The sequence below is a fragment of the Salvelinus fontinalis genome, unplaced genomic scaffold (assembly GCF_029448725.1).
Source record: "Salvelinus fontinalis isolate EN_2023a unplaced genomic scaffold, ASM2944872v1 scaffold_0095, whole genome shotgun sequence".
NCBI classification, from domain to species: domain Eukaryota; kingdom Metazoa; phylum Chordata; class Actinopteri; order Salmoniformes; family Salmonidae; genus Salvelinus; species Salvelinus fontinalis.
In genome coordinates, this window is record NW_026600304.1 from 161,254 (window position 1) to 186,678 (window position 25,425).

Consider the following 25,425-nt stretch of genomic DNA (forward strand, 5'->3'; position numbering starts at 1 on the left):
TATAGCTGTGTTACCTACAGTATATAATACACTAGCCTATAGCTTTGTTACCTACAGTATATAGTACACTAGTTTATAGCTGTGTTACCTATATAGTACACTAGTTTATAGCTGTGTTACCTACAGTATATAATACACTAGTTTATAGCTGTGTTACCTATATAGTACACTAGTTTATAGCTGTGTTACCTATATAGTACACTAGTTTATAGCTGTGTTACCTACAGTATATAGTACACTAGTTTATAGCTGTGTTACCTATATAGTACACTAGTTTATAGCTGTGTTACCTATATAGTACACTAGTTTATAGCTGTGTTACCTACAGTATATAATACACTAGTTTATAGCTGTGTTACCTATATAGTACACTAGTTTATAGCTGTGTTACCTATATAGTACACTAGTTTATAGCTGTGTTACCTACAGTATATAGTACACTAGTTTATAACTGTGTTACCTATATAGTACACTAGTTTATAGCTGTGTTACCTATATAGTACACTAGTTTATAGCTGTGTTACCTATATAGTACACTAGTTTATAGCTGTGTTACCTACAGTATATAGTACACTAGTTTATAACTGTGTTACCTATATAGTACACTAGTTTATAGCTGTGTTACCTATATAGTACACTAGTTTATAGCTGTGTTTCCTACAGTATATAGTACACTAGTTTATAGCTGTGTTACCTATATAGTACACTAGTTTATAGCTCTGTTACCTACAGTATATAGTACACTAGTTTATAGTTGTGTTACCTACAGTATATAGTACACTAGCCTATAGCTGTGATACCTATATAGTACACTAGTTTATTGCTTTGTTACCTATATAGTACACTAGTTTATAGCTGTGTTACCTATATAGTACACTAGTTTATAGCTGTGTTACCTATATAGTACACTAGTTTATAGCTGTGTTACCTATATAGTACACTAGTTTATAGCTGTGTTACCTACAGTATATAGCACATTAGTTTATAGCTGTGTTACCTACAGTATATAGTACACTAGCCTATAGCTGTGATACCTATATAGTACACTAGTTTATAGCTGTGTTACCTATATTGTACACTAGTTTATAGCTGTGTTACCTACAGTATATAATACACTAGTTTATAGCTGTGTTACCTATGTAGTACACTAGTTTATAGCTGTGTTACCTATATAGTGCACTAGTTTATAGCTGTGTTACCTACAGTATATAGTACACTAGTTTATAGCTGTGTTACCTATATAGTGCACTAGTTTATAGCTGTGTTACCTATATAGTACACTAGTTTATAGCTGTGTTACCTATATAGTACACTAGTTTATAGCTGTGTTACCTACAGTATATAATACACTAGTTTATAGCTGTGTTACCTATATAGTACACTAGTTTATAGCTGTGTTACCTATATAGTACACTAGTTTATAGCTGTGTTACCTACAGTATATAGTACACTAGTTTATAACTGTGTTACCTATATAGTACACTAGTTTATAGCTGTGTTACCTATATAGTACACTAGTTTATAGCTGTGTTACCTATATAGTACACTAGTTTATAGCTGTGTTACCTACAGTATATAGTACACTAGTTTATAACTGTGTTACCTATATAGTACACTAGTTTATAGCTGTGTTACCTATATAGTACACTAGTTTATAGCTGTGTTTCCTACAGTATATAGTACACTAGTTTATAGCTGTGTTACCTATATAGTACACTAGTTTATAGCTCTGTTACCTACAGTATATAGTACACTAGTTTATAGTTGTGTTACCTACAGTATATAGTACACTAGCCTATAGCTGTGATACCTATATAGTACACTAGTTTATTGCTTTGTTACCTATATAGTACACTAGTTTATAGCTGTGTTACCTATATAGTACACTAGTTTATAGCTGTGTTACCTATATAGTACACTAGTTTATAGCTGTGTTACCTATATAGTACACTAGTTTATAGCTGTGTTACCTACAGTATATAGCACATTAGTTTATAGCTGTGTTACCTACAGTATATAGTACACTAGCCTATAGCTGTGATACCTATATAGTACACTAGTTTATAGCTGTGTTACCTATATTGTACACTAGTTTATAGCTGTGTTACCTACAGTATATAATACACTAGTTTATAGCTGTGTTACCTATGTAGTACACTAGTTTATAGCTGTGTTACCTATATAGTGCACTAGTTTATAGCTGTGTTACCTACAGTATATAGTACACTAGTTTATATCTGTGTTACCTATATAGTGCACTAGTTTATAGCTGTGTTACCTACAGTATATTACCTATATAGTACACTAGTTTATAGCTGTGTTACCTATATAGTACACTAGTTTATAGCTGTGTTACCTATATAGTACACTACTTTTGACCATTGTCTTTGCTTTGTCTTCAGCTCCGGGTAGATGTTACGCCTAGGCTCAGATCTAGGATCAGCTTCAACCCTCCCCAAAATCTAAGATGTTTCTTTAGATGGAAAGACACAAAACTGACCTTAAATCAGTGTCTAGGTAGAGGTGCATCTTAGCCACAGATCTGGGATCATGTTACACTCTGAGAACTCTATCCCTAGACATTAGGCTGGGAAAAAAACACAAAAAGTAACCTTACATCAATGTCTTTTGGGCAACTCCATAGTGTTGACCTATGACCCTTTCGTCCCCACAGCCCCAGAGAAGAGGTACAAGGCCGACCTCGTGGTGAAGTTCCCTGACACCACAGCTATGCTCAACTACAACGTCACACTGGAGTGCTTCGCTCTGGGAAAGTGAGTCAGAATATGGAAATGACAGATATTTAGCTACTGGTGAAACAAACACCAAGACTTTGGGGACTTTTGTTCATTTGTATCACTGTAACTAGAGAATATGGCATCCATTTGCTTATACATATTTTGTGAAACAGTTACGTATGCCTTATAAAGGGCTTATGGAGGATTCATTAAGCCTTCATAAAGACACAAGGCCTACCATTTGGGACATAGCCGTGCTGAGTTAGTTTCTTCTTCTCTTGTTGTCTTTGCGTCCAGTCCGGCCCCTCATATCGTCTGGAGGAAGATAGGTGCTACCGACCTGCCTGCTAGCGCTCAGGTCAGCATGTCTGGAGCTCTGCTCCACCTCTACAACGTCCAGTATGAAGACTCAGCAGGGTACGAGTGTGAGGCCATCAACCAGAAGTGGCAGGACTGGCATCAGGCGTGGCTCTATGTAGAGGGTAAGATACCAAACTCCATCTCTGCAGTGTTACATTAACAGACTGGCATCAGGCGTGGCTCTATGTAGAGGGTAAGATACCAAACTCCATCTCTGCAGTGTTACAATAACAGACTGGCATCAGGCGTGGCTCTATGTAGAGGGTAAGATACCAAACTCCATCTCTGCAGTGTTACAATAACAGACTGGCATCAGGCGTGGCTCTATGTAGAGGGTAAGATACCAAACTCCATCTCTGCAGTGTTACATTAACAGACTGGCATCAGGCGTGGCTCTATGTAGAGGGTAAGATACCAAACTCCATCTCTGCAGTGTTACATTAACAGACTGGCATCAGGCGTGGCTCTATGTAGAGGGTAAGATACCAAACTCCATCTCTGCAGTGTTACAATAACAGACTGGCATCAGGCGTGGCTCTATGTAGAGGGTAAGATACCAAACTCCATCTCTGCAGTGTTACAATAACAGATCTGATATACAGTACGCAGCACTTGCTTCTAACACTTTACATTACAACGTTAGTACCACTAACACTAAGATATGATTTACAGTAAACCAAAACATATACATGGTTTCATTGTAGTGTGTATGTGTTTCAACATTTTAAATGATGTTTTGATTGACAGCTGCTCCTGAGTGGGCTGTGACCATCAACAACACCCAGAAGGACATAGGGTCAGAACACACCATGTCCTGTGTGGCTAACGGGAAGCCTGTCCCATACATCCGATGGCTCAAGGATGGATACTCGGTAAAGATGCCCGTCCTCTCCCTGCTGGCTGTCATTCTTTAAAGGGATACTTCCTGTTGGACAGATGATCACAACATTCGTAAAGGGATGCATGTATCTACTTCCCCAGAGACAGATGAATTTGTGGATACCATTTGTATGTCTTTGTGTCCAGTATGAAGGAAGTTAGAGGTAGTTTTGCGAGCCAATGCTAACTAGCGTTAGCGCAATGACTGGAAGTCTATGGGTCTCTGCTGGCATGCTTTTGTGGTAGGTGTTTTAATTAACACCTAACACAATTAATGTACATCTGTTGTGTAGATCCACTGTATAAGGATAGTGAAATAAGCTGGACTTGATCTCAATTCAATAGGACAGATGGGCACCATCTTATCTAGTACTAATTCAATAGGAATGATGGGCACCATCTTATCTAGTACTAATTCAATAGGACAGATCGGCACCATCTTATCTAGTACTAATTCAATAGGACAGATCGGCACCATCTTATCTAGTACTAATTCAATAGGAATGATGGGCACCATCTTATCTAGTACTAATTCAATAGGAATGATGGGCACCATCTTATCTAGTACTGATTCAATAGGAATGATGGGCACCATCTTATCTAGTACTAATTCAATAGGAATGATGGGCACCATCTTATCTAGTACTAATTCAATAGGAATGATGGGCACCATCTTATCTAGTACTAATTCAATAGGAATGATGGGCACCATCTTATCTAGTACTAATTCAATAGGAATGATGGGCACCATCTTATCTAGTACTAATTCAATAGGACAGATCGGCACCATCTTATCTAGTACTAATTCAATAGGACAGATCGGCACCATCTTATCTAGTACTAATTCAATAGGAATGATGGGCACCATCTTATCTAGTACTAATTCAATAGGAATGATGGGCACCATCTTATCTAGTACTAATTCAATAGGAATGATGGGCACCATCTTATCTAGTACTAATTCAATAGGAATGATGGGCACCATCTTATCTAGTACTAATTCAATAGGAATGATGGGCACCATCTTATCTAGTACTAATTCAATAGGACAGATCGGCACCATCTTATCTAGTACTAATTCAATAGGACAGATGGGCACCATCTTATCTAGTACTAATTCAATAGGAATGATGGGCACCATCTTATCTAGTACTAATTCAATAGGAATGATGGGCACCATCTTATCTAGTACTAATTCAATAGGACAGATCGGCACCATCTTATCTAGTACTAATTCAATAGGAATGATGGGCACCATCTTATCTAGTACTAATTCAATAGGAATGATGGGCACCATCTTATCTAGTACTAATTCAATAGGACAGATCGGCACCATCTTATCTAGTACTAATTCAATAGGAATGATGGGCACCATCTTATCTAGTACTAATTCAATAGGAATGATGGGCACCATCTTATCTAGTACTAATTCAATAGGACAGATCGGCACCATCTTATCTAGTACTAATTCAATAGGACAGATCGGCACCATCTTATCTAGTACTAATTCAATAGGAATGATGGGCACCATCTTATCTAGTACTAATTCAATAGGAATGATGGGCACCATCTTATCTAGTACTAATTCAATAGGACAGGTCGGCACCATCTTATCTAGTACTAATTCAATAGGAATGATGGGCACCATCTTATCTAGTACTAATTCAATAGGAATGATGGGCACCATCTTATCTAGTACTAATTCAATAGGAATGATGGGCACCATCTTATCTAGTACTGATTCAATAGGAATGATGGGCACCATCTTATCTAGTACTAATTCAATAGGAATGATGGGCACCATCTTATCTAGTACTAATTCAATAGGAATGATGGGCACCATCTTATCTAGTACTAATTCAATAGGAATGATGGGCACCATCTTATCTAGTACTAATTCAATAGGAATGATGGGCACCATTTTATCTAGTACTAATTCAATAGGACAGATGGGCACCATCTTATCTAGTACTAATTCAATAGGAATGATGGGCACCATCTTATCTAGTACTAATTCAATAGGACAGATGAGCACCATCTTATCTAGTACTAATTCTTTCCCAGTATGGTAAAGGTGAGCTGAAGTTCTCCAGTCTGACGTTTGAAGACTCTGGGATGTACCAGTGTATCGCTGAGAACTACTGGGGTATCATCTACGCCAGCGCTGAGCTACGTGTCATTGGTAAGTGTTTAACACAAACTACGTGTGATTGGTTAATCCGTAACACAAACTACGTGTGATTGGTTAATCCGTAACACAAACTACGTGTCATTGGTGAGTGTATAACACAAACTACGTGTGATTGGTTAGTCCGTAACACAAACTACGTGTGATTGGTTAATCCGTAACACAAACTACGTGTGATTGGTTAATCCCTAACACAAACTACGTGTCATTGGTGAGTGTATAACACAAACTACGTGTGATTGGTTAGTCCGTAACACAAACTACGTGTGATTGGTTAATCCGTAACACAAACTACGTGTGGTTGGTTAGTCCGTAACACAAACTACGTGTGATTGGTTAGTCCGTAACTACCAAACTACATGTGATTGGTTAGTCCGTAAACACAAACTATGTGATTGGTTAGTCCGTAACACAAACTACGTGTGATTGGTTAGTCCGTAACCCAAACTACATGTGATTGGTTAGTCTGTGCCCTGAACTGCACCTCATTGGTTTGTCTTTGAAAACCAATATGTATCATTAACGAGCACACCCCCACCGCCGTGTTTCTAGTTTTGATTCTGGGAATATAAAAAACGACATAGTCATCAACTATAGCAACAACAAAGTTGTCAGTTATACACACAGTCTTCATTGATAGATAATTACATCCAACCACTTCTCTGCCCCATCCCAGCTTGTGCCCCGACGTTTGAGTTGAACCCAGTGAAGAAGTATCTTCTAGGAGCTAACAACGGCCGTGTGGTCATAGCGTGTAAACCCAGAGCTGCCCCCAGACCCAGGTTCACCTGGACCAAGGGAAAAGAAGTGCTCTTCAACAACTCACGGTAAATAAGGACATCTTGGTGGGATTTTTTTTTAAACGTAAAAGCACTACAAATACAAATGTTTGATTGGTTGGTTGGTTGGTTGATTGGTTTATTGATTGATTGGTTGGTTGGTTGGTTGGTTTATTGATTGATTGATTGGTTGGTTGGTTTATTGATTGGTTGGTTGGTTGGTTTATTGATGGATTGATTGATTGGTTTATTGATTGATGGATTGATTGATTGGTTGGTTGGTTGATTGGTTTATTGATTGATTGGTTGGTAGGTTGATTGGTTTATTGTTGGATTGATTGGTTTATTGATTGATGGATTGGTTGGTTGGTTGGTTGGTTGGTTTATTGATTGATTGGTTGGTAGGTTGATTGGTTTATTGATGGATTGCTTGGTTGATTGATTGGTTGGTTGGTTGGTTGGTTTATTGATTGATTTATTGATTGATTGGTTGGTTGGTTTATTGATTGGTTGGTTGGTTGGTTGGTTGATTGATTGGTTGGTTTATTGATTGGTTGGTTGGTTGGTTGGTTGATTGGTTGGTTTATTGGTTGGTTGGTTGGTTGATTGATTGGTTGATTGGTTGATTGATTGATTGACATCTGAGTTTGTTATTCATCCCAGCAACTGTAGGAGAATCTTGTCAAACCTTTGAAAGAAATCCAATACTGTATGGTTGTGAATGGCATGTTTCCTTCCCTCCATAGTATCTCCATAATGTTTGATGGGAGTCTGGAGATCCTGAACGCCACCAGGAATGATGAGGGCGTGTACACCTGCTTAGCTGAGAATGACAGAGGGAAGGCCAACAGCACGGGGACTCTCACCATCACAGGTAGTACTCTCCATCCAGCTTGACACAGCTGTCTAAAATGTGCCCTAGTATTGATCTACCTTGAATGTTCATGTGTAGTTATTGGGTACGTTGGGGACAGTCAACCATCGGTTGGTCTCATTCTTTGATCCCATTCCGTTCTGTATGGACATGAGTACTGTCCTTTAAAGATGGGTCTGTGTACCGCCAGCCTAATGTTGCACAGTGTGAGTCAACAGTCTTCTCTACTGTGTGTGTGTGTGTCTGTGTGTGTTTGTGTGTATGTGTGTGTGACACAGAGGCGACACAGATCACAGTAGCCCCAGAGGACACTCAGGTGATGGTAGGAGAGGAGGTGCATCTGCAGTGCCAGGCCTCCTTTGACCCCAGTCTGGACATCACCTTCATCTGGTCTCTGGATTTCAGGGTCATCGACTTCTACCTAGAGTGGAAGCACTATGAGCGCATCATGGTAGGAGGGATTAGCACAAACCAGCAGGGTTGGGCTCAATTCCATATCAGTTCAGTATATTCAGGAAGTACACTGAAATTCACCTGTTTCTCAGGTGATATGCCAATGTGTGAAGTGTTGAACCCTGTCTCTCTGTCCATCCAGGATCGTGAGGACAGTGGAGAGCTGAAGATAATGAATGTCCAGTTAAGACACGAGGGACGCTACACCTGTACAGCCCAGACTGTCGTGGACAACGTCACCGCGTCAGCAGACCTCAAGGTCAAAGGTCTTCCTGCTCCTCCCGGTGGGGTGAGGGTTGAGGAGATCAGGGACACCTCGGTGAAGTTGGTGTGGAACCGAGGGGCCGACCATGGCAGCCCCATCCTTGGGTACACCATCCAGACCAGAGACTTCTATGCCCTAACTGAAGTGGACTGGAGGGACGCATCCACCTGTAAGTACAGGAGTCTACCACCAGAGGGCGGAATTACTCTACCTCTGACAGCAACAACATGAAAACAGTAGCATTTAATGCTGAACATACAACTCTCTCTCTCGTTCTCTCGTTCTCTCTCTCTCTCTCTCTCTCTCTCTCTCTCTCTCTCTCTCTCTTTATTTATCTTTCCCGTGCCCCCCTACCTCCCTTTCTCTCTCTCTATCCCTCCTTTCCTTCCCCCTCTCGCTCTCTGTCTTTCTCTCGCTCTCTGTCTTTCTCTCTCTCTCTCTCTCTCAGCCCCTACAGCCCTGGATGGCATGTCAGTGATGGCTGATGTTGTGGACCTGTACCCCTGGATGGAGTATGAGTTTAGGGTCTATGCTACTAATGAGTTTGGCGACGGGGAGGCCAGCATCCCTTCAATGAAGATCAAAACCTGGGACGCAGGTAGGGACCAGCCTGGGGCACTAGCATGTTGTTGTTGCAAAGAAATGTGTGCGTTTGTGTGTGAGTGTCTAATAACACCTGTTGGAAACACACTCCACTGTGTCTCTTAGTGCCTGTGGTGGCCCCGACCAGCGTTGGAGGCTACGGGGGTAAAGATGGAGAGTTGGTCATCACATGGACAGTAGGTGTCTGAGTTTCTCTCTTCCCTCTGACACATTTCAACCCTTCTAACCATGTTCTGATCCAGTGTTCTTCAGTCCTGGTTGTGCAGCACTACACAACGCAGGCTTTTGATCCAGTTAGTAACCAACCCACCTGATCCAATTAATCAATTATTTTTTATTTGTTTTAGTACATCTCTTGTTTTAGTTTCTGTTCTGATGTGCAATGTGCTTTTTGTCTAAATACACCCACCTGTATTTTGCCATAATGTTTCATACAAAATCTATGGTATCTACTTAAAGTTACTAATGTGGTTTTCTTTGAGCAGCTTTGAATCAAAATGTTGGTCATTTTGGTGTGTTGTGGGTCTTGAGGATGAGGTAAATAACAAGGATGTGATCGTCCTCTGTCATCTTCCATCCGTAGCCCGTACAGCCGCAGTACTTCTACGGGAAGAAGTTTGGCTACGTTGTGGCCTTCAAGCCTCATGATGAGGTTGACTGGTGGTATGAGACCATATCAGACCCAGAGACACGACGCTACGTCCATCGAGACGCCTCTTTCAGGGTCAAGTCCAACGACTTCCAGGTCAGGGAGTTCCAAGTGAAGGTGAAGACGTTTAACTCCAAAGGAGATGGACCCTACAGCCTGTCGACTACTGTCTACTACCCACGAGATGGTGAGGATCGTACTAACCCCTAACCCCTAACCCCTAACCCCATGAGATGGTGAGGGTCATACTAACCCCTAACCCCTAACCCCTAACACCATGAGATGGTGAGGGTCATACTAACCCCTAACCCCTAACCCCTAACCCCATGAGATGGTGAGGGTCATACTAACCCCTAACCCCTAACCCCACGAGATGGTGAGGGTCATACTAACCCCTAACCCCTAACCCCATGAGATGGTGAGGGTCATACTAACCCCTAACCCCTAACCCCTAACCCCATGAGATGGTGAGGGTCATACTAACCCCTAACCCCTAACCCCTAACCCCTAACCCCATGAGATGGTGAGGGTCATACTAACCCCTAACCCCTAACCCCACGATATGGTGAGGGTCATACTAACCCCTAACCCCATGAGATGGTGAGGGTCATACTAACCCCTAAACCCTCGAGATGGTGAGGGTCATACTAACCCCTAACCCCATGAGATGGTGAGGGTCATACTAACCCCTAACCCCACGAGATGGTGAGGGTCATACTAACCCCTAACCCCATGAGATGGTGAGGGTCATACTAACCCCTAACCCCATGAGATGGTGAGGGTCATACTAACCCCTAACCCCTAACCCCATGAGATGGTGAGGGTCATACTAACCCCTAACCCCTAACCCCACGAGATGGTGAGGGTCATACTAACCCCTAACCCCTAACCCCATGAGATGGTGAGGGTCATACTAACCCCTAACCCCACGAGATGGTGAGGGTCATACTAACCCCTAACCCCATGAGATGGTGAGGGTCATACTAACCCCTAACCCCATGAGATAGTGAGGGTCATACTAACCCCTAACCCCACGAGATGGTGAGGGTCATACTAACCCCTAACCCCATGAGATGGTGAGGGTCGTACTAACCCCTAACCCCTAACCCTAACCCCATGAGATGGTGGGGGTCATACTAACTCCTAACCCCTAACCCCACGAGATGGTGGGGGTCATACTAACCCCTAACCCCATGAGATGGTGAGGGTCATACTAACCCCTAACCCCACGAGATGGTGAGGGTCATACTAACCCCTAACCCCTAACCCCACGAGATGGTGGGGGTCATACTAACTCCTAACCCCTAACCCCACGAGATGGTGAGGGTCATACTAACCCCTAACCCCACGAGATGGTGAGGGTCATACTAACCCCTAACCCCATGAGATGGTGAGGGTCGTACTAACCCCTAACCCCTAACCCTAACCCCATGAGATGGTGGGGGTCATACTAACTCCTAACCCCTAACCCCACGAGATGGTGGGGGTCATACTAACTCCTAACCCCTAACCCCATGAGATGGTGAGGGTCATACTAACCCCTAACCCCACGAGATGGTGAGGGTCATACTAACCCCTAACCCCTAACCCCATGAGATGGTGAGGGTCATACTAACCCCTAACCCCACGAGATGGTGAGGGTCATACTAACCCCTAACGCCATGAGATAGTGAGAGTCATCCTAACCCCTAACCCCATGAGATAGTGAGAGTCATACTAACCCCTAACCCCTAACCCCATGAGATAGTGAGGGTCATACTAACCCCTAACCCCATGAGATGGTGAGGGTCATACTAACCCCATGAGATGGTGAGGGTCATACTAACCCCTAACCCCACGAGATGGTGAGGGTCATACTAACCCCTAACCCCATGAGATGGTGAGGGTCATACTAACCCCTAACCCCACGAGATGGTGAGGGTCATACTAACCCCATGAGATGGTGAGGGTCATACTAACCCCTAACCCCATGAGATGGTGAGGGTCATACTAACCCCTAACCCCATGAGATAGTGAGAGTCATACTAACCCCTAACCCCATGAGATGGTGAGGGTCATACTAACCCCATGAGATGGTGAGGGTCATACTAACCCCTGACCCCATGAGATGGTGAGGGTCATACTAACCCCTAACCCCATGAGATAGTGAGAGTCATACTAACCCCTAACCCCATGAGATAGTGAGAGTCATACTAACCCCTAACCCCTAACCCCATGAGATGGTGAGGGTCATACTAACCCCTAACCCCACGAGATGGCGAGGGTCATACTAACCCCTAACCCCACGAGATGGTGAGAGTCATACTAACCCCTAACCCCTAACCCCATGAGATGGTGAGGGTCATACTAACCCCTAACCCCTAACCCCATGAGATGGTGAGGGTCATACTAACCCCCAACCCCACGAGATGGTGAGGGTCATACTAACCCCTAACCCCATGAGATGGTGAGGGTCATACTAACCCCTAACCCCTAACCCCATGAGATGGTGGGGGTCATACTAACTCCTAACCCCTAACCCCACGAGATGGTGGGGGTCATACTAACTCCTAACCCCATGAGATGGTGAGGGTCATACTAACCCCTAACCCCTAACCCCACGAAATAGTGAGGGTCATACTAACCCCTAACCGCTAACCCCATGAGATGGTGAGGGTCATACTAACCCCTAACCCCACGAGATGGTGAGGGTCATACTAACCCCTAACCCCTAACCCCATGAGATGGTGAGGGTCATACTAACCCCTAACCCCACGAGATGGTGAGGGTCATATTAACCCCTAACCCCACGAGATGGTGAGGGTCATACTAACCCCTAACCCCATGAGATGGTGAGGGTCATACTAACCCCTAACCCCACGAGATGGTGAGGGTCATACTAACCCCTAACCCCATGAGATGGTGAGGGTCATATTAACCCCTAACCCCACGAGATGGTGAGGGTCATACTAACCCCTAACCCCATGAGATGGTGAGGGTCATACTAACCCCTAACCCCATGAGATGGTGAGGGTCATACTAACCCCTAACCCCATGAGATGGTGAGTCATACTAACCCCTAACCCCTAACCCCATGAGATGGTGAGGGTCATACTAACCCCTAACCCCATGAGATGGTGAGGGTCATACTAACCCCTAACCCCTAACCCCATGAGATGGTGAGGGTCATACTAACCCCTAACCCCTAACCCCATGAGATGGTGGGGGTCATACTAACCCCTAACCCCTAACCCCATGAGATGGTGGGGGTCATACTAACCCCTAACCCCTAACCCCATGAGATAGTGAGGGTCATACTAACCCCTAACCCCTAACCCCACGAGATGGTGAGGGTCATACTAACCCCTAACCCCACGAGATGGTGAGGGTCATACTAACCCCTAACCCCATGAGATGGTGAGGGTCATACTAACCCCTAACCCCATGAGATGGTGAGGGTCATACTAACCCCTAACCCCATGAGATGGTGAGGGTCATACTAACCCCTAACCCCTAACCCCACGAGATGGTGAGGGTCATACTAACCCCTAACCCCATGAGATAGTGAGGGTCATACTAACCCCTAAACCCATGAGATGGTGAGGGTCATACTAACCCCTAACCCCATGAGATGGTGAGGGTCATACTAACTCCTAACCCCATGAGATGGTGAGGGTCATACTAACCCCTAACCTCATGAGATGGTGAGGGTCATACTAACCCCTAACCCCATGAGATGGTGAGAGTCATACTAACCCCTAACCCCTAACCCCATGAGATGGTGAGGGTCATACTAACCCCTAACCCCACGAGATGGTGAGGGTCAGACTAACCCCTAACCCCACGAGATGGTGAGAGTCATACTAACCCCTAACCCCTAACCCCATGAGATGGTGAGAGTCATACTAACCCCTAACCCCTAACCCCACGATATGGTGAGGGTCATACTAACCCCTAACCCCACGAGATAGTGAGGGTCATACTAACCCCTAACCCCATGAGATGGTGAGGGTCATACTAACCCCTAACCCCACGAGATGGTGAGGGTCGTACTAACCCCTAACCCCACGAGATAGTGAGGGTCTTACTAACCCCTAACCCCATGAGATGGTGAGGGTCATACTAACCCCTAACCCCACGAGATGGTGAGGGTCATACTAACCCCTAACCCCATGAGATGGTGAGAGTCATACTAACCCCTAACCCCTAACCCCATGAGATGGTGAGGGTCATACTAACCCCTAAACCCATGAGATGGTGAGGGTCATACTAACCCCTAACCCCTAACCCCATGAGATGGTGAGGGTCATACTAACCCCTAACCCCACGAGATGGTGAGGGTCATACTAACCCCTAACCCCATGAGATAGTGAGGGTCATACTAACCCCTAACCCCTAACTCCATGAGATGGTGAGGGTCATACTAACCCCTAACACCACGAGATAGTGAGGGTCATACTAACCCCTAACCCCTAACCCCATGAGATGGTGAGGGTCATACTAACCCCTAACCCCATGAGATGGTGAGGGTCATACTAACCCCTAACCCCACGAGATGGTGAGGGTCATACTAACCCCTAACCCCTAACCCCATGAGATGGTGATGGTCATACTAACCCCTAACCCCTAACCCCACGAGATGGTGAGGGTCATACTAACCCCTAACCCCATGAGATGGTGAGGGTCATACTAACCCCTAACCCCATGAGATGGTGAGGGTCATACTAACCCCTAACCCCATGAGATGGTGAGGGTCATACTAACCCCTAACCCCTAACCCCATGAGATGGTGAGGGTCATACTAACCCCTAACCCCTAACCCCATGAGATGGTGCGGGTCATACTAACCCCTAACCCCTAACCCCATGAGATGGTGAGGGTCCTACTAACCCCTAACCCCTAACCCCATGAGATGGTGAGGGTCATACTAACCCCTAACCCCACGAGATGGTGAGGGTCATACTAACCCCTAACCCCACGAGATGGTGAGGGTCATACTAACCCCTAACCCCTAACCCCATGAGATGGTGAGGGTCATACTAACCCCTAACCCCATGAGATGGTGAGGGTCATACTAACCCCTAACCCCTAACCCCATGAGATGGTGAGGGTCATACTAACCCCTAACCCCATGAGATGGTGAGAGTCATACTAACCCCTAACCCCTAACCCCATGAGATGGTGAGGGTCATACTAACCCCTAACCCCTAACCCCTAACCCCATGAGATGGTGAGGGTCATACTAACCCCTAACCCCTAACCCCATGAGATGGTGAGGGTCATACTAACCCCTAACCCCTAACCCCACCAGATGGTGAGGGTAATACTAACCCCTAACCCCTAACCCCTAACCCCATGAGATGGTGAGGGTCATATTAACCCCTAACCCCACGAGATGGTGAGGGTCATACTAACCCCTAACCCCATGAGATGGTGAGGGTCATACTAACCCCTAACCCCTAACCCCACGAGATGGTGAGAGTCTTACTAGCCCCTAACCCCTAACCCCTAACCCCACGAGATGGTGAGGGTCATACTAACCCCTAAACCCATGAGATGGTGAGGGTCATACTAACCCCTAACCCCATGAGATGGTGAGGGTCATACTAACCCCTAACCCCTAACCCCACGATATGGTGAGGGTCATACTAACCCCTAACCCCTAACCCCTAACCCCATGAGATGGTGAGGGTCATACTAACCCCTAACCCCTAACCCCTAACCCCACGATATGGTGAGGGTCATACTAACCCCTAACCCCACGAGATGGTGAGGGTCATACTAACCCCTAACCCCTAACCCCTAACCCCACGATATGGTGAGGGTCATACTAACCCCTAACCCCATGAGATGGTGAGGGTCATACTAACCCCTAACCCCATGAGATGGTGAGGGTCATACTAACCCCTAACCCCATGAGATGGTGAGGGTCATACTAACCCCTAACCCCATGAGATGGTGAGGGTCATACTAACCCCTAACCCCACGAGATGGTGAGGGTCATACTAACCCCTAACCCCTAACCCCATGAGATGGTGAGGGTCATACTAACCTCTAACCCCTAACCCCTAACCCCATGAGATGGTGAGGGTCATACTAACCCCTAACCCCTAACCCCACGAGATGGTGGGGGTCATACTAACTCCTAACCCCTAACCCCACGAGATGGTGGGGGTCATACTAACCCCTAACCCCACGAGATGGTGGGGGTCATACTAACCCCTAACCCCATGAGATGGTGAGGGTCATACTAACCCCTAACCCCTAACCCCTAACCCCATGAGATGGTGAGGGTCATACTAACCCCTAACCCCTAACCCCACGAGATGGTGGGGGTCATACTAACTCCTAACCCCTAACCCCACGAGATGGTGGGGGTCATACTAACTCCTATCCCCTAACCCCATGAGATTGTGAGGGTTATACTAACCCCTAACCCCATGAGATGGTGAGGGTCATACTAACCCCTAACCCCACGAGATGGTGAGGGTCATACTAACCCCTAACCCCTAACCCCATGAGATGGTGAGGGTCATACTAACCCCTAACCCCTAACCCCACCAGATGGTGAGGGTCATACTAACCCCTAACCCCTAACCCCATAAGATGGTGAGGGTCATACTAACCCCTAACCCCATGAGATGGTGAGGGTCATACTAACCCCTAACCCCACGAGATGGTGAGGGTCATACTAACCCCATGAGATGGTGAGGGTCATACTAACCCCTAACCACATGAGATGGTGAGGGTCATACTAACCCCTAACCCCATGAGATGGTGAGGGTCATACTAACCCCTAACCCCTAACCCCACGAGATGGTGAGGGTCATACTAACCCCTAACCCCACGAGATGGTGAGGGTCATACTAACCCCTAACCCCATAAGATGGTGAGGGTCATACTAACCCCTAACCCCACGAGATGGTGAGGGTCATACTAACTCCTAACCCCACGAGATGGTGAGGGTCATACTAACCCCTAACCCCTAACCCCATGAGATGGTGAGGGTCATACTAACCCCTAACCCCATGAGATGGTGAGGGTCATACTAACCCCTAACCCCTAACCCCATGAGATGGTGGGGGTCATACTAACCCCTAACCCCACGAGATGGTGAGGGTCATACTAGCTGTATGACCACATCCCAGTTCAACCCTAACCTCAACCACAACCCTAACCCTAGCCTCAAACCAGAGAAGAACAGCTGAGTCCAGGTGAACAGCCAATCTGAAGACCTTGTCTCCACTTGGTCTGAATGGCCTTGATCATGGGAGTCAGTGAGGGCCAATCAGGAGAGCTGGAGGGGATACCACCACCAGGAGGAAGTTCCATTAAAAACAATGGATTTATTGGCCTGCTTGTCTTTCATATTTAATGTTCTTATATGAAGCACTTTAACACAGCTCGCATTTATGCAGCACTGAATTCCTTAATTCCTTCATCCCCTGGTGTGATGTTTAATTATGTACTATATTATTTACTTATTCAATTATTTATCTATTAATTTATTGATCCAGCTTGCATGTTCTTCAACTTGTTCACTCTCAGCACTTAATCAAACCTTCCTCCTGTTGTTGAACTGTCGTGGTGACCCCTCTGAGCTCTCGGCCTTTCATGTTCTCTCACCCTCTCCAGACCGGACTGATTTACAACATAGAAACAGGGCAGAAAGTTGCAATAGGCCCTTACAACCCAAGGTTTCATACCAGCATAAACAGAAACCCTCTTAAACCTAAACACAACCCTAGCCTCAACCCTAAACCTAATCCTCAAACCTAAACCTTAGCCTCAATCCTAAACCTAACCCTCAACCCTAAAACTAACCCTAGCCTCAAACCTAACCCTAAACCTAACCCTCAACCTAACCCTAGCCTCAACCCTAAACCTAACCCTCAACCCTAAACCTAACCCTCAAACCTAAACCTAACCCTCAACCCTAAACCTAACCCTAAACCTAACCCTAGCCTCAAACCTAACCCTAGCCTCAACCCTCACCCTCACCCTCAACCCTCAACCCTAAATCTAACCCTCAAACCAAAATCTAACCCTAGCCCCAATCCTAAACATCACCGGTCTGGAGATGAAAGCCTCCTGGACCATAGGCCAGAGAAGAGCAACTGAATCCAGGTGGATAGCAAAACTTAAGCTCCACTTGGTATGAATGGTAGAGTAGGATAAAGCATTGACAGTGGGAGTTAGTGAGGGCCTAATTTAGAGAGCAGGAGGGGTCACCGATACGAGGAGGAAGTTCAGTAAAAAAGAATGTATTTATTTAATCTGGTTTTGTCTTTTTTATATTGAAGTTTATTATATCAAGCACTTTAACACAGCACTTATCTCTGGAGCACTTAGTCCCTTCATCCCTTGGTGTGATTTCCACTTATGTACCTATTTAATTATTTATCTATTCATTTATTGATCCAGTTTGCATGTTTTTTTATATGATTTTATTATATACATTTGTTTTAAAATTAAGCGTGTTTACCCCCAGCACTTGATCAACAATTGCCTTCCTCCTGTTGTTGAACTGTCGTGGTGACCCCTCGGAGCTCTTGGCCTTTCATGTTCTCTCACCGTCTCTAGACCGCTCTGATGTACAATATAGAAACAGGGCAGAAAGTTGCAATAGGCCTGTGCAACCCAAGGTTTGATACCAGCATAAACAGAAACCCTCTTAACCCTAACCCTAGCCTCAGCCCTAACCCTAACCCTACCCTCAGCCCTAACCCTAACCCCTAGCCTCAGCCCTAACCCTAGCCTCAGCCCTAACCCTAATACCTAGCCTCAGCCCTAACCCCTAGCCTTAGCCCTAACCCTAGCCCTAACCCTAACCCTAGCCTCTGCCCTAACCCTACCCTCAGCCCTAACCCCTAGCCTCAGCCCTAACCCTAACCCCTAGCCTCAGCCCTAACCCTAACCCTACCCTCAGCCCTAACCCTAACCCCTAGCCTCAGCCCTAACCCTAGCCCTAACCCTAGCCTCAGCCCTAACCCTAGCCCTAACCCTAACCCTAGCCTCAGCCCTAACCCTAACCCTTCCCTCAGCCCTAACCCTAACCCTAACCCTAGCCTCAGCCCTAACCCTCATCCCTAACCCTAGCCTCAACCCTAACCCTAACCCTAACCCCAGCCCTAACCCTAGCCCCAGCCCTAACCCTAGCCTCAGCCCTAACCCTAACCTCAGCGCTAACCCTAACCCTAGCCCTAACCCCTAGCCTCAGCCCTAACCCTAGCCCTAACCCCTAGCCCCAGCCCTAACCCTATCCCTAACACTAACCCCTAGCCTCAGCCCTAACCCTAGCCCTAACCCTAGCCTCAGCCCTAACCCTAACCCTACCCTCAGCCCTAACCCTAACCCTAGCCTCAGCCCTAACCCTCAGCCCTAACCCTTGCCCTAACCCTCAGCCCTAACCCTAACCCTAGCCATGGTAAACATGTTCTTTAACCTCTTCACCATGATAGGCAGCCTTTACAAGTTTCTCTCAATCTGGTCTACCCCCCCCCCCCCTCTCTCTCTCTCCACTAGTCCCCTCTGAGTCTCCTACAGATGTATACTCCAGGCCTGTCTCGTCCCACGAAGCTCTGGTCTGGTGGATACCAGTCATGGACACTGGTACCGGCCTTCAGCAGTACATAGATGGTTACCAGGTCTGTAGCTCTGTAAATCTCCTGGATGTCTGTGATTTATGGGGAAGGACACATTTTCCTGGTCAGATGACGATGGTCTGGTTAAGTGACCAGGAAAAACACATGTCACTGGGCACAGACGTCACTTCAACATCTAGTTTTGATTTACATTTGGTTGAGCTGTCAACTAACGTGAATTCAATGTGAAATCAACAACAACAAAAGTATCATGTCATTGGATTTATGTTTAAAGTTGGGTGAGAAAAATCAGTTGTTTTTGCATGAAATGACGTGGAAACGATATTGATTCAATTGGTTTTTGCCCAGTGGGATGGCCCTTCTCATGAGACCATAACAAATACAATACCTTGTGTTCAACTGTGGCTTCCTTGCCAGCCTGACGTGAAAGAAGTATAGGTCTCTGTGTGAGGAACTGGTGAACATTTTGATTGGATCACCAGTTTTGGTTCAAATTGATTGACACTTGCTCTGACCAATCTCGGCTTTCTGACCAGGTGAAGTACTGGAGGAAGTATGACGATACAGAGCCGGGGGCCAATCGTATCTTTGTGCCCGCCTCCATGAACCAGACCAGGCTGGAGAACATGCTGCCAGACTCCCACTACCTCATCGAGGTCAGAGCCTACAACGGAGCCGGTGTCGGCCCTCCCAGCGAACACTGCGAGATGTTCACCAAGAGAGCACGTAAGATGCCAAAACCACACGGACATTCCATATACAGGACATGTCTATTGTAGGTGATCTATTGAGATTTATATTCTTTTCTTTGCAGCTCCAAGTGTGGCTCCCCAAATGTGGCGTTACATCAGCTACTCTGGCAAGTGGCTGTACGTGTGGTGGCACCACATCTCCTACGACTGGTTTGGCAATGAGTCCTTCCCACTATATTATAAGGTATGTAAAGGCATTTTACTTTGTTTCATTTGAATCTTGCAGCAACTGGTGTGATCCAGTTTGAGCCTGTGGAAATAAGTGTCCTCAGAAGACAAGAAATCCTCTCCTCTCCTCTCCTCTCCTCTCCTCTCCTCTCCTCTCCTCTCCTCTCCTCTCCTCTCCTCTCCTCTCCTCTCCTCTCCTCTACAGGTGATGTTCAGGAAGACTGGCTACATCACAGGGCCGATCTACATGACGGGCTGGCACTTCATTGACTTCCCCATGCCCCAGGTAGGGGACTACGAGCTGGAGGTCAGAGGTCGCTATGAGGGTGGAGACGGCCCCATCAGGAAGATCAGGCTTCAGGGTAAGTAAGGGATAGATGGGTCTACTGGTTAGTGTCTGTTTGGGGAATTGAAGGACCGTGTCAATTTGTTGGTGAATCTCAAAAGTATTTTCCTCGATTCATCATTTATTAGATTCCTCTCTCTTCACCTTCTTCTCAAAACGTCAGAGGGAAGGGAGGAGCGCATCAGAGGAAAATATCTGAGGAGGAAAATACTTTTGAGTGTGTTTGATGTCCAGACAGTGTCTTACCCAGCATGCCTCTTACTGTGTCCCCTCCCCTCCTCCAGGTAAGGCGTCTTTCCTGAGACCCACTCTCAGTCTGGCCACCATGCTACTGCTGGCCCTGTGTATCGTGGGATTGGGGATATAGAGACCCAGGACATGTCTGGCTGAACTGTGGGAGGTTTGACAGAAACAACTCTCACATCAACTTCCTATATCTCCTTATGGACTTCCAATCTTTCCTCAACCTCTTACTGTCTGTATGTCTTCCCACAACAAAACAGAGCACCGTGCCACCATACAGAAATTACCTGCCTAGCTGTAGAACCTACGAATGTTACTGTACTGGAAGACATCCAAGAAATCCTTTCTGATGTATTTATTGAACAGCTACTGAAGGAATTGAACGGGTACAAAAGAGGAATAGAGTTTTGTCAATATGCCTTATGATGAATCATATTGTACAATCTTCCCAACATATTCTCTGAAATGTATAAGACAATGACTGACTGTAATCAACACTACACTGTATGACGTTTGTAGTGAGTAAACTGTAAAGGAATGATCAGAGTAAGATTGTATGTGGCTCAGACACCAACTACACAGTCTCTTCCTCCCTTTGACTCACCCAGCTGTTTGGATATTTAGTTTCCACACGTTTGCCATTTCAAGACGACACTAGATTAGAAGTAATGTGTGTTTATGTTTGATTGGTTCATTGGAGAATCCTTTTAATTTTTCTGTATTGGTGCTGCTGTGAAAATAGATATTTAGTTTTGTTTCCTTTTCTGTTTATGTATCTCTTCAGATTCGTACACACACTCGGCTCACATGGATATCGCTATAACCAACTCTGCAGAGATCGCTAGCTTTGAATGCTATTCTTTCTTACACTGTACTATACCACACCGTTAATTAGCTTCGTATTCATAGTGAATTCTGTCTTCTAGATGCGCAAGCTAAAGCCATATCGCTTCGACAATGCCCTGGTATTTAGGCTTGTCCCGGTTTTTGCACTGACGATGGCAGAATGTTTTAACAGAATGGTAACAAGAAATCAGGGTTGAAGAATATTGATGTGCTGCTGTTTATTTTGTTATAGTATTTGTTTTCCCTTGCTATGTATACGAGGATCATGCTGTAAACTCATTAAATAGAATACACATGAACGCTCCAGGATTGTAAGTGTCATGTGAGCGTCACTAAATCTTGAGAGGTTTATTTGTTGTATTACTTTCATGATGCCAACAGAGGGCAGCATCAAAAAGAAAGGAGGACCAAGGCACTCTTCATAAATTAATTAAAATGCCTTTATTAGTATGGCATGTTCAATAGAAACAAAGTTGTTTAAAAACCGACGCGTTTCGGCTGCATGGCCTTCGTCAGGGAGTACAGAAAAAAGAGAATACAATGTCCTCTTTTGAAAGTCTTTTCCAATTAGCCCTAATTAGAAGAGGGAGTGGTTACCAAATTGGACACACCTAGTAAGCAATAATATACACATGAAAAGGTAAAATACTGTAGCTATGTTATCATGAGCATACAACTCCAAGCTAGAAGCATCAGAACACCCAGAGAGGCAGTTCCAACCCTAACCATGACTGGGAGAAGTGTCCAGAACAAGAAAGCAATATATTCCACAGATCACAGCAAAACATGAACAATAGTCCAAACATAGCTAGAGGGCAATTGAGCAAAATGTCCACTAGATGACAGCAAATGGACCCATAACGACCCTACAGGAAGGGTGAGAAATCCATATCTTCATTTAAACCAGGGTACTTAGTGGCCTGTAGTTTGTAAATCCAAAAACTTTCCCTTTGGTTTAACTGTTTAAGACGGTCCCCTTTTCTAATAGAGGCCGGAACATGATCAATACCCATAGCTTGTAGGGAGGCAGGGTTACCATGGTGTAAGGACTTGTAGTGCCTTGCCATGGGGTAGTCTTCATTGCCTACCCGTATGGCGTACTTGTGTTCCGTCAAGCGATCTTGAAGGCGTCTCTTTGTCCGTCCAATGTAGAACACCTTGCACTGTGGACATTCCAGTCTATAGATGACATGAGTGGTTTTGCAGTTAATAAAATGCTTGAGGTAATACTCCATTTTAGAAGCTGTGTCAACAAAATACTTTTTCTGTACAATATTACTGCAATGGTTGCACTGGTAACATTTAAAAGAGCCCTTGGGTTTGTGGTCAAGCCAAGTTTTTTGAGAGTCACCCGGAAGGTAACTGTGGACTAATTTGTCATTTAGGGTAGGACATCTCTTAAAGCTTATGACTGGTGGTTCAGGAAAGACTTGGCGTAGTAGCGTATCACTTTGGATGATTCCCCAATTATTTTTAATGATTCTTTTAATGTTCTCTGCTTCAGTGCTGTATTTTGTAACAAAATACACTCTCTCTGATGTATCACGGGGCACTCCTCTTCGTAACAAGTTCTCTCTGTCAAGTAATCCAGCCCTTATACCTGCATCTTTCAGGACCTGAACGCTGTAGCCCCGATCCAAAAAGCGATTCTCCAATTCTGCAGATTTGACACTGTAGTCTGTTTCCTGATCGCAAATTCTACGGACTCTTTGGAATTGGCCATATGGAATATTCTCTTTTAGCCTTTTGGGGTGAAAACTGTCTGCCCTCAGAATGGTATTCCCATCTGTAGGCTTCCTAAAGATTGATGTGTGCAAACAACCTTTGTCATTTTTACTAATATCGAGGTCCAAAAAATGAATGTTATCCTTGCTGTATTCCATAGTTAGTTTGATTCCTTCATTTTACTTTATTTACAGGTTACAGCCACTCATCTATGAAGACCTACTGCCAATCAATGTGAAAGGTGCATCAGTACCTCTCGAGTGGACCTTTAGCAGTCCTTATAGAGCAGTACCTGTGGAGTGGACCTGTAGCAGTCCTTACAGAGCAGTACCTGTGGAGTGGACCTGTAGCAGTCCTAATAGAGCAGTACCTGTGGAGTGGACCTGTAGCAGTCCTTATAGAGCAGTACCTGTGGAGTGGACCTTTAGCAGTCCTTATAGAGCAGTACCTGTGGAGTGGACCTGTAGCAGTCCTTACAGAGCAGTACCTGTGGAGTGGACCTGTAGCAGTCCTAATAGAGCAGTACCTGTGGAGTGGACCTGTAGCAGTCCTTATAGAGCAGTACCTGTGGAGTGGACCTTTAGCAGTCCTTATAGAGCAGTACCTGTGGAGTGGACCTGTAGCAGTCCTTATAGAGCAGTACCTGTGGAGTGGACCTTTAGCAGTCCTTATAGAGCAGTACCTGTGGAGTGGACCTGTAGCAGTCCTTACAGAGCAGTACCTGTGGAGTGGACCTGTAGCAGTCCTTATAGAGCAGTACCTGTGGAGTGGACCTGTAGCAGTCCTTATAGAGCAGTACCTGTGGAGTGGACCTTTAGCAGTCCTAATAGAGCAGTACCTGTGGAGTGGACCTGTAGCAGTCCTTACAGAGCAGTACCTGTGGAGTGGACCTGTAGCAGTCCTTATAGAGCAGTACCTGTGGAGTGGACCTGTAGCAGTCCTTATAGAGCAGTACCTGTGGAGTGGACCTTTAGCAGTCCTTATAGAGCAGTACCTGTGGAGTGGACCTGTAGCAGTCCTTACAGAGCGGTACCTGTGGAGTGGACCTGTAGCAGTCCTAATAGAGCAGTACCTGTGGAGTGGACCTGTAGCAGTCCTTATAGAGCAGTACCTGTGGAGTGGACCTTTAGCAGTCCTTATAGAGCAGTACCTGTGGAGTGGACCTGTAGCAGTCCTTATAGAGCAGTACCTGTGGAGTGGACCTTTAGCAGTCCTTATAGAGCAGTACCTGTGGAGTGGACCTGTAGCAGTCCTTACAGAGCAGTACCTGTGGAGTGGACCTGTAGCAGTCCTTATAGAGCAGTACCTGTGGAGTGGACCTGTAGCAGTCCTTATAGAGCAGTACCTGTGGAGTGGACCTGTAGCAGTCCTAATAGAGCAGTACCTGTGGAGTGGACCTGTAGCAGTCCTTACAGAGCAGTACCTGTGGAGTGGACCTGTAGCAGTCCTTATAGAGCAGTACCTGTGGAGTGGACCTGTAGCAGTCCTTATAGAGCAGTACCTGTGGAGTGGACCTTTAGCAGTCCTTACAGAGCAATTCATTTTTTAAATTTCCTCTTTATTTAAACCAGGTAAGCTAGTTGAGAACAAGTTCTCATTTACAACTGCGACTTGGCCAAAATAAAGCAAAGCAGTGCGACAGAAACAACAACACAGAGTTACACATGGAATAAACAAGCGTACAGTCAATAACACGATAGAAAAAAAGAAAGTCTATATACAGTGTGTGCAAATGGCATGAGGAGGTAAGGCAATAAATAGGCCATAGTAGCAAAGTAATTACAATTTAGCAGATTAACACTGGAATCATAGATGAGCAGATGATGATGAGCAGATGATGGTGTGTAAGTAGTGATACTGGTGTGCAAAAGAGCAGCAAAGTAAATAAAAACAATATGGGGATGAGGTAGGTAGATTGAGTGGGCTATTTACAGATGGACTATGTACAGCTGCAGCGATCGGTTAGCTGCTCA

The 25,425-nt window shown here is 45.3% G+C and overlaps 1 protein-coding gene across 2 annotated transcripts in view; it reads left to right on the top strand.

Moving 5' to 3' along the window:
* Positions 1-22,064, top strand: part of LOC129843048 (contactin-1-like) — a 37,936-nt gene extending 15,872 nt beyond the window's left edge. For both annotated transcript variants that reach the window (XM_055911774.1, XM_055911775.1), the window contains exons 8-23: positions 2,675-2,774; positions 3,036-3,220; positions 3,846-3,970; positions 6,042-6,159; positions 6,842-6,992; positions 7,691-7,818; positions 8,097-8,269; positions 8,414-8,705; positions 8,985-9,134; positions 9,245-9,315; positions 9,723-9,975; positions 19,293-19,414; positions 19,909-20,098; positions 20,187-20,308; positions 20,498-20,654; positions 20,923-22,064. In XM_055911774.1, coding sequence (XP_055767749.1) covers positions 2,675-2,774; positions 3,036-3,220; positions 3,846-3,970; positions 6,042-6,159; positions 6,842-6,992; positions 7,691-7,818; positions 8,097-8,269; positions 8,414-8,705; positions 8,985-9,134; positions 9,245-9,315; positions 9,723-9,975; positions 19,293-19,414; positions 19,909-20,098; positions 20,187-20,308; positions 20,498-20,654; positions 20,923-21,005 — 2,420 coding nt within the window. In that variant the 3' untranslated portion in view covers positions 21,006-22,064. The remainder of the gene's footprint in view (positions 1-2,674; positions 2,775-3,035; positions 3,221-3,845; positions 3,971-6,041; positions 6,160-6,841; positions 6,993-7,690; positions 7,819-8,096; positions 8,270-8,413; positions 8,706-8,984; positions 9,135-9,244; positions 9,316-9,722; positions 9,976-19,292; positions 19,415-19,908; positions 20,099-20,186; positions 20,309-20,497; positions 20,655-20,922) is intronic.
* The last annotated feature ends 3,361 nt before the right edge of the window (positions 22,065-25,425 follow it).